This window comes from Macrobrachium rosenbergii, chromosome 48, assembly GCF_040412425.1.
Source record: "Macrobrachium rosenbergii isolate ZJJX-2024 chromosome 48, ASM4041242v1, whole genome shotgun sequence".
Lineage (NCBI taxonomy): Eukaryota > Metazoa > Arthropoda > Malacostraca > Decapoda > Palaemonidae > Macrobrachium > Macrobrachium rosenbergii.
Genome location: NC_089788.1, coordinates 73,329,580 through 73,342,470, shown reverse-complemented (window position 1 = coordinate 73,342,470; position 12,891 = coordinate 73,329,580). Strand labels below are relative to the sequence as shown.

At 34.2% G+C, this 12,891-nt stretch overlaps 1 protein-coding gene across 1 annotated transcript in view; it reads left to right on the top strand.

Annotated features, from left to right (window-relative positions):
• LOC136831534 (KICSTOR complex protein SZT2-like) overlaps positions 1 to 12,891 on the top strand; it is a 123,555-nt gene that overhangs the window by 6,163 nt on the left and 104,501 nt on the right. The window contains 11 exon segments of the mRNA XM_067092105.1: positions 132 to 237; positions 647 to 896; positions 1,329 to 1,484; positions 2,435 to 2,542; positions 2,793 to 2,916; positions 3,246 to 3,350; positions 4,348 to 4,493; positions 4,879 to 5,109; positions 5,498 to 5,576; positions 6,201 to 6,328; positions 8,007 to 8,169. Of these exon segments, the coding sequence (XP_066948206.1) occupies positions 132 to 237; positions 647 to 896; positions 1,329 to 1,484; positions 2,435 to 2,542; positions 2,793 to 2,916; positions 3,246 to 3,350; positions 4,348 to 4,493; positions 4,879 to 5,109; positions 5,498 to 5,576; positions 6,201 to 6,328; positions 8,007 to 8,169 (1,596 nt within the window).

Below are 12,891 nucleotides of genomic sequence, written 5' to 3'. Positions count from 1 at the left end.
CTCTTATTAATTAAAGTTGTAATTCACTATACAATATATTTCTCAATTTCATGAATTTATATTTTGCAGTGGTTAGGAATTTTTGGGGGAAATTTTATTAACGCTAAAATGTCATCTATTTTTTATTACAGCTAATTCTAGTCTTACCATGGAAGTATTCCATTTTCATTGAGTATCACATGAGAGCTTTATGGCCACCATCACAGTCATCTGTCCATACTGAAGTCTGGATAGAAGGCAAGTAAAACTGAAATCTCATTATTTTTCTTAAGTTGATGGTATTATTTTATGATCAGTGCCTTCTTTCTTCAGCCTCGAACCTTGGTTTATTTCTCAAGCAAATTAAATTTATTTTGTAATATTTATTTCTATATTTATTTATTTATTTATTTAGATATTTATTTATTTATTACCTTTTCCTGTACCTTGTCTCTCTCTGCAGACTGATTTTCCTTTGGGTTTATAGTTTGTTGATTTGTTTCATAAGGATTCTTAGCTGAAGATCTAAAGGAAGAAAGAAAAGAAAATATTTTCTATTGTTTATGACATACACTACTATAAGCTTTTGTTAACTGTTAAAAAGGATAATTTAGTTTGACAGGTGTCTTGAAAGACTGTAAAATTTTGAAATGTTTTCTCCTGACAGCAACGTACGAGTTCTTAAACGACGTCACAAACGACGTGAACCACCAATTGCGTTCCAAGTATCGCCAACGCATGGTTGCCAAGTACTGGAGCACTTTGCAGCATCTTAGAGAAACAGACATAAGATTGGTTGAATTCCAGTCTTTTACATCCAACCAGGTGTACTTCACAATTCCAGACTGTGTGAAGAGTGGCTATCCAGTGTTTTACTTAAATCCTGGTCAGAGTCACCCAATTTCGGCTGGAGCGAGGTAAAATTTCTAAGGGATAGTGTATGAATTGAGAATAAAATTTAAGGTGGCAGACAGGGAGGGTCTGAATTATGATGGGAAAGTTTTCCCTGAACAAATGTTTGGGATATTTTGGTACTTTTTTCTGGGGAAGTTATATTATTGTTTTGGTGGATTATACTTGGTAACGTTAACATCACGTCACTTAAAACCGCTACAGTAATGGATTACAGAAGTGTATTGTTTCAAGTAAATTGATATTAATTCAGCATACCACTGGAGTTATTTATTGACAAGTATATCTCATCACTGTATTGTAGCATATGCTGTGTACATGAAGTAGTATATACATTTGAGGAATAGTCATATTAAGAAATATAAGTATTACGATGAAATAATTTATTAATCGGCCTGTGAAAACATGAATTTTAATGTATATTTTTCTATTTTTAGTGACCAGTTTCCTCAGTTTGCAACATTCTGGAAACTAGTGTGTTCGCTGGACACGAATATCTGGCAGAAGTGGATGCACACACACCGCATAGGCGTCATCTTAGAGCACGATCACCCCCTGCCTAAGAATCTGCATATTACTAATGCGAGCGGCAGGCAAGTCTCTTTTTACAGAACTTGTTTTGGAGAATTTGGAGAAGATCTTATCTGTTTTAGATGTATTCTTTTTGAAGAACTTTTGTTTTCAGTAAATCTTTTCGTTCTTTCCTGCACTGATGCTCAAGGAAAGTTGTCATGGTTTATGAAAGGATTTTGTGATTTATCTAAAATTGAGAATAAGAACTTGGAACTAAATTTTTGAAATCAGAATGGAAGAAGATAAAGCTGGGAATGCTAGTCGTATTCTTTCCAATTAAGATTGCAAAGTTATGAATGTTGCAGTTTGTTAATGTATTGCTCAGAGATAATGATTTTAGGTTTTTCTCTCATGTTTGAGATTCTCATTTACTGTTTAGTGTAAATTGTTGATTTAGCATTTGCATTATTTTTAAGTAGAATCTTTTCAAGTGGCACAGTCAATATATTGGTGGTTAGTATCCAGAATTAAAATTTGTCAAAGAACTTGCTTCAAAATTTTATCTTACAGTAAGAATATACTTGTAGGAATTTCTTTGCTTCACATATGCATGAGAGAAGCCACAGTATTTTCTTTAGAATACTGTAGCCAAAAGTCATTATTGATTTCTTTGCAAAAATTTTTTTAAAAATGCTATAGTTTGTTATGGGGTAGAGATCTTTGGAATTTCGGGAAATTATCCTTTATAGCTAAACCGTGAAGTCTTGTTTTTAAATCATATAATTTTCAGTTTATTGTTTTCTTTTTCCTGGATCCCTTATTTTCTTTTGCTGAATGTATTGACTTTTGGATCTTTATTGGTGTAGGGCATTGGCATCAGATCAGATTAAACTACGTAATATAGTACTGGTATAACTGTAGACTAATGCTATGAGGAATGTAATGTTTCAGAGAGATAATTATTTCTAGATTAAAGAGAATAATTTCACAGGAAAGAGACTACTAATTGTTGCTCATTTGTTCCTTGCAGATATGGTATTGTCCAGTGTCGTCAGGCTGAGTTGGCTCTCACGACTCTTCTAACGGAATGGTGTGACTTTGTGCTGATTGAAAATCATTCCTATGTCAAGTTCCTTCGGTGAGTGTTTTGACGTTTTTCTTTGAATTTGGGGAAATACCGGGTAAAAGGATTGAAGCAGACCTTTTTAATTTTTGGTCATTAAATGTAATTCTGTTTTCACTTGTACCTTTGGATGAGGTTACGTAATTGCTGACGCACTACTGCTTATAACGCTTGTTTAATTGATTACCCATGTGAATTATGTAGCAGTAACTTCAGAGCAACAGTGTACTCCTTTCTTGCGCGTTAACTTCATTTTGATTTTCAGTGAGGATGAGCCAGAGAAGCCTCCAATCTCTTTCTTTGTTGTGAGAATTATGTCGAAACCTCCCCCGTGCATTGTCATTCGCATTGCATTTTTGGGGGGTACTCCTGGAAATATAAGAAATCAAGTAAGTAATGATACATAGTACTGGTGGCTAGTAAGCAGATAGCTTGTTTATTTACTCCTGCAGTTTCAGTTTCACTCCTGGCATTTGGAACCTAGGTTAACTAATATTCAGGGTAGTTTACACCCTGCAGTTTGACTGAGAAACTGGAATTTTTTTATTATGTTGTTTGTTGATACTTGAGTTGATTGAGTTTGAGTCACATTGGTATATAATTTATATGGTTCTGAGTTGTGTAATAGTGGCAGATAAATATTTATTTATTGTTGGGTTTTCTCCTTTGCGAGATCCCAGAGGAGATATATTAATGTTTAGTCGTTACACATCAACAGCTTGTGAGGCACCTCAGCGAACGAATCCAGGGGCTGACATTCCCATCTCGTATGGGCCTCAGTGATCGCAGCAAATCACTGTCACCATCAGCTCATCAGTCTGAGGTAAGTCATCTCTTAGTTTGTGCTTTTGGGGTGCCATCGTGGCTAAAGGTGCAAGTACTCATACTGGCAGTGGATACTACCTGAAGTGTGGAGTGCCTTGCATAGCACACTGTAATGTTACTAAAGATTCTTTGTGGTATTTTTGTCTCAAGCTTCATCTCTTTATGTCACTTTGACTTCTACCTGATCTCTTTTGCATCTTAACATTCAGCTGTCCCAAGTCTTTATCTTTGCCTTGCTCCATTTTCAATTGCTATCCAAGAATAAGTTCTTCAGAGGAGCCATTTGGGAGTAGCGGTGTAGTGTAGTGGTGTTGTCAAACAACTTTGTAATAATGATGACAACAAAGACAAGTTCTTCCCCTTTGCAAAGAAAAAAAGTAAAGGTTTTTGAAGGGTGTATTAATTTTAATAACATGTCTGTCCTGTTTTTCCATGACAAGTCGGCATAATACCAGCTGTTAACGCAGATTACAGTGATCATGCACTGTATCCACAAGAAAACAAAAGTGCAAGGGTTATACACTTCTGAAGTACAGGTGTTGTAATTTTTCAGTATCATCAATTATTTCAACTATGTTAGAATAGTGATAAAAACTGTTAAATTTATATATGTTAGCATTAGGTGTAGAATTCTGGAGGGTCACAGTAGTAATTTATATTCATGGAAGAGGAGGGGAAATGGCACCATACACCAAAGGAAGAAATTTACATTCAAAAAGCAAAGTAATGTATGCTTATGGAAATGATTTGTGAAAGAATAAACTACTTTTTTCAGAACTAAGTTTTGACACAGAAGCAAAAGTATGTATGCCATACCAGTAAGAATGCCAGTACTAGCAAGAAGAGGTATATTTCCCATTAAAGTGAACTTCAGGTAAGGCACTTTAAACTGGAATTAATCTTGCTATGAGGATTAAGGAAATTACAACATTTGCAAAAGTATATAATGTATATAATGTGTGTTTTTATTTGTAAATTTGAATTCATTTTTTCAGGAGAAACTCAATGAAGGGGTTGGAATGACACTTTCCCCTGCCACAGAACTCAGGGAAACAGGGCTTCGACCTGTGCTCACTCGTGCAGCCTCCAATATTCCATGTTGTGTTACCACTCATAAACCAATTGAAAAAATTTTGATATGGTAGGTTTTATAGGTTATTCTTTTTTAATGTAAATGATAATAATGAAGTTATATACTTTTATGGTATACAGGTAATGATTTATGTTTATAAAATCAGACATTTCAACTCATCAAAGACATGAAGGATTGAAGTAGTTTGAGAACATTTTTTGTCCGAGTATCCAGATTGACTACAATAGTTGAGAAGCTGATAAATGATTGAAATATGTCGTGGAAGACTTTCATTTCTGTTTAATGTTGAATGATTTTTTATCCTACTTGATTAAGATGTTATAAGAAGTAAGGAAGTGTACAATATTACTGTCATTATATTTTTACATGTTAGTGAATATTGTGTTTGCAACATCTCAGTTATAACTAGGCCCATTATTTCATCATGAACAAGGTATGAGAAAGTCCCAAGTAATCTACTGAGTTGTATTGTGCAAGAAAGCTCCAGCAGCGCATCAACCAAATACGTTCACTCTAACTTGGGAGCCACCAAGTCTGCGACAAACAACATGTCCCTGCTCTCTCGTTACTTACACCACAGAAGATGGATTTGGTCTGTTCAGGCTCCCAGTGCTCCAGCTGTCTCCCTCGTTGCTGTTGCCAGGATTCTGAATACTTTAGCGAGGTTTGTGATCTTCGTGGTTATGAAGCCATGATCTTGTATGTTGTTAGTTTATTTCCTTTAATGAACCCTGTTTTGTCATGAAGCAAAAAATTCTGTAAGGCAACTGAGTATCATGGTTTGTTATTTGTTGTTTTTCTGACTAGTCTGAGTTTCTAATGCTTTTTTTTTTTTGGCATTTTGAATTTGGTTACGTGATAAGGGGTGTGTTTTTAACATTTAAGAATTAGGCCTCTTGTAACACTAGATTTTTTATGACAGTATATCTTTTGTCAGAAGTTTTCGTATTTATTTATTTTTGTGTACCCTTCAGTATAGAGTTTACTTGGACTATTCATACTTATCTGTATTATGTTGTCTAATGGGAACTAAATATTTATTGTCTTTCCAGAATACGTCTTCAAGAGGGCTTCAACTTTGCGTATTCCTGCAATGGGATCATCACAATGGTGCGGGAATTTGATATGAAGGTAAATTTTATTTTGACCACAATAATTTTGCTTTTGTTCATGTAGATGTGTTCCGGTGGTCGGGAAGCAAATTACTGTACTACATTTTGTATATTTATCAATTCTGTCATTGTATAAGAGGACAACTCATATGACATGACACTAAGTCCACGTCAGAAGGTGAGTGAAAACTGGGACTTTGAACGAGTACTTTCGTAGTTTACTCTACATTTTCAAGTCCCGGTTTTTTAGTGATATCCTCAAGCACGCGTTCCTTCGTGCTGTATTGGACATGTGTTTAATATATCAAGTTTGGTTACTAGAAATAAAATTGGTTTTGCCATTTAAAGAAACCGAGATCAGGAATACTGTTCATTTGTCCACTGTTTTGAATGAATGAAGTAGTTAGTAAATGGTTCTTTATAAACCCCCAGTTATTCAAGGAAGGAAACATACTATATGGGAATATTGTTTTAAGCTTTTTGATGACTTGGGAACTGGATAAGTGCTCAAGTAAATCATAATGTTCAGTAATTGTAAGACCTTAGTTCAATTGAGATTTATTTCATACAAAATAAGGTTGTCATAATTCTTTCAACTGATATTGCCCATTCTTGGGACCTAATGAATTTTAATGTTGTACAGCTTGAACTTCGAGAGAGTGATGACAACGGACTGTTAGAATCTAATGTCGAAGGCAGTCTGGAAACGTTTCCATGTGTTGCTCAGTATGTTATTTTTCCTCCACATGTGACCAACTTGGCTAGAGAAAGGTAAGAAAATCTCATCACTTGAGGTAGTTTTTCATGCTTGCTCGTAGATTTCATAGGCTCATCTTGTATTTTTATTTTTATATGAGACTTTGATGGTAAACCTTTTGCATTTCAAATGTCAGTTTCACACTTGAATGAAGAAGCACCCTACAGTGTTTATATCCCCATTCAGTTTTATGTTAAAAATATATAGTATAGTATAAATAGCATTTTTAAATGATATATCAATGTAATAAAAATCAGGATAAACATCTTTAATGGTACAAATGAGCCTGTTTGATTTGTCAGTCATTTAATGTTCAGAATTGCAGGTGAAATGAAATAGACTGATTTTTTCAAAATGGTTTGTAAAATTGTCATTATCATAAGCAAATTCACTCTGAAAGTGCAAGACTGGTTCAAATACTCATTTTCTAACTGAATGGGTACAGTTTTAACCTCATCTTAAATTTATTAAGCTCAAAAACTATTTGTTCTTGCCCTGCAGTGTCAAATTTAGACCATTGAGGTGGTTCATTATGTCAAACAAGCCTCACATATGCATTGAATAAATATAGAATGACTGCAGAGCAAAAGTCTTCCTATATTAATGAATAAATGTTTTTAATATCTAGCTCTGAGGTACTTGAATTCTTGTTACAGATTCTCTCTACAAAATAGTTTGAGGTTAATGCTTTTGTATGCAGGCATATCACTATATCATTAAGGTGTATTGTGCCACTTATTATCCAGTGAGCCCCATTTGGCAGAAGTGTCAAAGGCTTGCTATTCCATATCTTCCTAGCGGTTTTGCATAGTTTTACCTTTCTTTTTTTACTTGATGTTGAGTTTCAGCTACTGTTGGAGTATGTTGTTTGTCCAGAAAGAGTTCTGTTTTGATGTACTACTCGCCTGTCTTTGAATCAGTCTCTGGGTTTTGTCTAAATATTCAACATTTTCAGTTTATCCTATTGTTGAATTTTTAAGAAATTGTAATTTACTAATACAGTAAACAATATTATTATAAAACAAACACCTCACCTCAGGTGTGTGCGAGTTGAGAAAATTAACTCAAGTCATTTGGTTGAACTCTATCAGTAATATAATAATAATAAAAATGTTATTGTAATAGGACTAAATTTACTATTTATTTGAAGGAGAATTAATGCACCACACTAGACAGGAGGTTACAAACGTATAAGTACGTAACAGAACTAGAATTGCATACAGAAGTATCAAATTTTATATATATGACTGAATTAAAATGAATTATAAAAATACATGAGATTTTATTTGTTTAATCTCTGTTGTTGGTTGCAATCCTTTTGTTGAAGACTGAAAAATTATCAATAATATTGTATATGTTATTTTTCTCTTATTGTATGGCACATTATGTGTAAAAGTACTGCAATAAATATACGTTTCCAAAGTTTTTTCAGCAGTTTCTCTTAGTTTGTGGTAAGAGATAAAACTATTCAATTTTCAAAAGCCAATTGTATGAAAATACAATATCATGAATATTTTTCAGGCACTAACCACCTACTCCGGTGTTTGTCAGTTTAAAGTTGCTCATAGTATACGATTACTTTATTTCCCTAATCTTTCTTATAGGAAAAAGTAGAATTGATGCTCAGTTTGACATAATAAATGTTTCTTCACTGAAACGCTCACCTTTTGACAAACCAGCTTTTATTTCCAGCACTGTGGATGAGGACTGGGAAGAAGGTGATAGTATAGAAGCAGATGGAGAGTTGCAGGTTGTAACGGAATGCTGGATTGAGCCGCAGAATGGTGCCGTCATATCCCCCTCACCTCATGTGGAGCATTACCATAACTGCAACTACAGGCAGATGGCCCAGGCTGTGAGTGTTCATTTTTGCTTCTTTAGAAAGTGTAGAACCAAACAGGGCATTCTGAGGCATGACCATATTGGTGACATATTTCTCTCCTGTATTTTAATGTTTCACAGAGCATAAGAAAGATTATTATATGTTGTTTCCATTAGGAGGTGATGTCAGAAAATTATTTTTATGCTTCAGATTCAGTAGTTTTGATTGGGAACTGTTTTAAGCTTTTTGATGTCCACTGAGAAGTATTGTTTTCTAAATCAGATCAGCCATGTTTGGTTTTAGACATTCATCTGTTATGTAAGGTTTTGGATAATTATTTTTGATATCGTCATGATGCACATAACTTTAGAGGGAGAATTTTGTAAGTGATTCTGCAATGTCTGTTTCTTTGCGTACCTTTCCTGTCACGCCACATAATTCTGGTGCATTTAGTATGCCTACTTTCGGTGGCTTCCACTGGCTATGTCTTGATGCTGTATATCTTAACCCTTTTTTATTTAAAGTACTTTTTTTTTTTTTTTTTTTTTTTAACTTCAGTTGTTAGATTCCATGGTTTTTATTCATTTGCTTGTTTTTTTTTTCATTATCTTTTTGCTGCCCACTAATATATCGGCTGACAGCAGTCTGTGATGTGTTAAGCATGCTTCATTAGGTGAAGCAGTGTAGTCCATTTGTATGATGCAATCTATACTTCCACTCATAAAAAATTAAGTTGTATATAAATTTCTTTCATGTAGTTTATTTACTTTTCTTAGGCTTCTTGAGAATTGTTTTAAGAAAGTTTGAGCCTGGTCTTGGGCAGAATTCTAGTACTGCATCTCCCTTTTGAAATCTTTCTCAAGCTATATTTTCCCATCTCTTCTTCAAAACCAACTCTTTCAGTTCTTATGTTACTATTTAGGTCTCCAATCAGTAGTCCTTGAAATATGGCAGTATCCCATAAAGGTCTTGTTTTTTTGTATGAATACGTAAACAGAAAAGTAATTTGTTGTTCGTCCTGACTGTCATCATCATCTTAATTATTCTTTCATGTACTCACCCTAAGTCTGTCTCGTTTTCATCCATTACATCATTGACTGTGAATATGGGCTAAACAGTATGTGAGTGGTGAGATTGTAGTGAAACAAATTACTTACAGTATTGCTTTTGATGTTTTATGAAATGAGGCTCCTGTATGCATGCTGTCAGAATGACAGTATATTGAGAGGTCTAGATGGCAAGCCTCGTGTAAAAAATTTTTAGCGATAGAATATGGTCAAGATGGCACATTCCAGCTGTAGGGATATTAGATACCCACCTAATTCTTTGACCAAGGTACCTTCATTCTGTATACTTTATAAAACCATTGGTGAGAGAAGCTGGCCCAGGGCTTGAAAATGGTAAGTCAGATACAGAGTAGACTATATTGTTGCACACACACACAAAAGCACTGCATTCGGATGCACAATAGCATTTTATATGCAGTAGTACATATTTACATGCTGCCTTGAAAGCTCTACAAAACAGAAATTTATTCATTATACATTTTACAGAATTATCTTTTCAGGTTAAAAGAATGACAGAGTTAGTATTACGCAGCTAAGTCATAAAGATAGATGTTATCAAGACAGAATATCAGTCTGAAATTGAACACAGGATGATAAGACAATACCATTACGGTACTCAAGAGAACATTTTATCAGAACAGTCAAGGGTGCAGATAAAGTTTCACTTTACTGGCAGTGTATGACCACATCCCCAGAAAGCGTTATTGTACTTCCAATGGTAGAATTAACAGTTGGTCCAGTAAAAATTTGTAAGGGGTTATTTTAAAGGGAGTTCATGAGGATTGTTGCTTTTTAGTGACTCGGATACAAAAATTTTAGAAATGAAGTGGTAGTTTTTATCAGATTTGTCCTGTTATTTTCTATTATAGTATATATAAGTAGCTATGAAAAATATCCTTGTTTAATGTACAAGGATTATCAAATCCAGAATCCTTTATATTACCCCAGTATCATTTCTTGACTTAATGTTTTTGCCCTTGAATGGAATCTATCCAGCTTAAGTATGGAAGTTAATTAGTCACCCTAATCACCAGTTATCATCAGTTAAGACTCAGTATACAGTACTGTAGTAAGTTGGCTGTTATTTCTATCAAGTTGTGTGTTTGAAGAAGTTTTGTCTTTGTTTTCATTTTCCTTGGGACTTGACTCATATAATGGACTGGCTTTACGTTTTTTGTAGACTGGTTTTGAATAATGTCTGTTGGTTACCAAAGGGCTTAGTACTGTAACAGCAGTTTAAATAAATACAAGATTTTGTTGGCAATGGGACTTTTCAGTTGTAAATTGTACGTATGAAATTTCTGCTTGATTCACTTTGTTGGGGCCGAAAGTCAGTAATAATTTTTTCTGATGTAACATTTTGAATATCATTCTGGACCATATACAGTAGGTTAAAATTAGTCAGCAGAAATGTAAACTGAGAAAATAACTTTGCATCCTGGTAAGGATTAAGAATTACAGTAGTATCAGGAATTTGAGCTGTACAAATGACAAGATTTGCTTGTAATATTTACGCTTCATATTCACCATTGTGAATATGTATTTGGTTCTGTCAAAAACTCTTACATTTTGGGAAATATGAAGCTATCGGTGCTCTACAGAAAGATCACAAGATTACAGGGATGACAGTGTATAGTTTGTTGTATGTTATTCAAGCATACTAATGGTTATTCAAGCATACTAACAGACATGAAGTGTAAACATTAACATGTTCAAGCTGAAAGCCATGCATATATTCATGCAATGATTTGTTTGTGAAAATTGCTTTTTTCTTTACTTAGTTTGAGTTAGTTATGTAAGTCAAGGGAATTTAGACACTTAGTTATGGAGGCAAGGTAGTTACTTTCATATGTTTTGACTCCAAAATAAGGATTAAGAATGTTTAGTTTGTAGTTAGAGGATGGTCCAAAGACATAGATAAAGGTTAACAGGAGAGTTCTCTCTCTCTCTCTCTCTCTCTCTCTCTCTCTCTCTCTCTCTCTCTCTCTCCCTTGTAATAAAGATAACTGGTTGGGATGTTATCATGCCACTAGTTTAATTTGATAAGATAAAAAGGTTATGTTTCTTCCCAACATTACCAGCACAGTACTTTTAATATTGTACTGCATTTTGTTGACACGTATACATGAAATGGTTAAAATACATTAATTTTTACCTGAAGATTTCCAGACTGGCCTCTTAAATATTATAATGTTCATCGGTATTTAGGGAGGTTACCACTTCATGTGCTTGTATGACGTTATGTTGATGGTCTACATATTTACTATAGTGTTCCTTTGGCCCGAGGTTGCATTTTTACTTGTTACCCATTCTCTTTTGTCTCTTCTCATTCATCTGTTCACTGTTTCTGATTTTACCTTGATCCAGTCTGCACACCAAGAACAAATCCTTTGGTGTGCGATGCTTGTTAAAATCTAGGAATGTGGCTCAGTGGTCTTGACCTAATAAATAGTAGTAGCAATCATACAGTAATAGCAATTGTGATTGTTCAGAGTGAGAGGGTATTTGTATGACTGTGTTGTAGATGTTAACATCTACCACCATCTGACATTAGGCTCTTTTGATTCTTTCAGATACTTTAAAATACAGGTACTTTGATTTGTTTCTTAAATTGCTGTCAAGGTTGTATCGTAAGACATTGGAACCTCCTTGGTTGTATTGATGTGGAAGGTTGGGGTGATCAGAACATGTTGTATCAAAGTGACCAGTGACAGTTCGACACAGCCAGATTTTGCTGACCTTAAACCTAGTTCCATTCTATATTTACTTGTACACCTTCGAATTCTACCCGTTCGATCTGTAGATTTGAAATTTATCTTATCATATACCTGCTAGTGAGAAGGATACAACAAGAAAAATAGAGAGGTCTGTATAAGCAGAATGCTGTTTAAATAATAATAATAATAATAGTAATAAATATGTTATAAAATCTGTTTCTCTAATTTTATGAATGATTCAACCTGTAAAAAAAGTATACACTGCTATATTCTTAATGACTTTGTAAGGATGGTTGTTGTCTCGAATACAGCAGTACGGCTCTGCATTATGGGTTCATGATCAGACACTTGTTAAGTTTGCACATTATAGTTTGAAATTCCTGTATTAGTCTGTGACATACTTGACCTTCAATGGAGTATCTTTAAACCTCGAGTTAGCCCTGTGGCTTCCCTATAATCTAGAGATAGGGGAGGTGCGTCAGGCAGTATGGTGATGTAGTTTGATATTGGAGGCGAAAATGTAGAAACCTTGATTGATTCGGCTTCGGGTGTTATTTTATTGATGCTCATATTCACAATACATGGTGGTTTTGTTACAATTCTTTTAATTGAGGCATGTCATCAATTGAAAAACTTTCATAAGTGTTCATATTTACTGTATTGATGTTTTTTATTATTTATTGGTTAATACAGGTGTAGGTAGGTCAAGGAATGGATGGTAAGGTTAGTTACATTTCCTGTGCTCGATAATTGACATTTGTTCATGGGAGTTCCTTTAATTTTTGTCCGTATCCTCTGATCTTTTGAAGTGGTTTTCGTGCTTTATTGGAAATATTCTCCTAACATACTTTATATGCATACTGTGTATGGATTTGATTTCATTTTTTAAAATTCATTTCCAATTTCTTGTATTTACTTCTGTGTTGTGTTCTGTGTAGGATGCATTTTGTTTTGGGCAAATAGCTATTTGA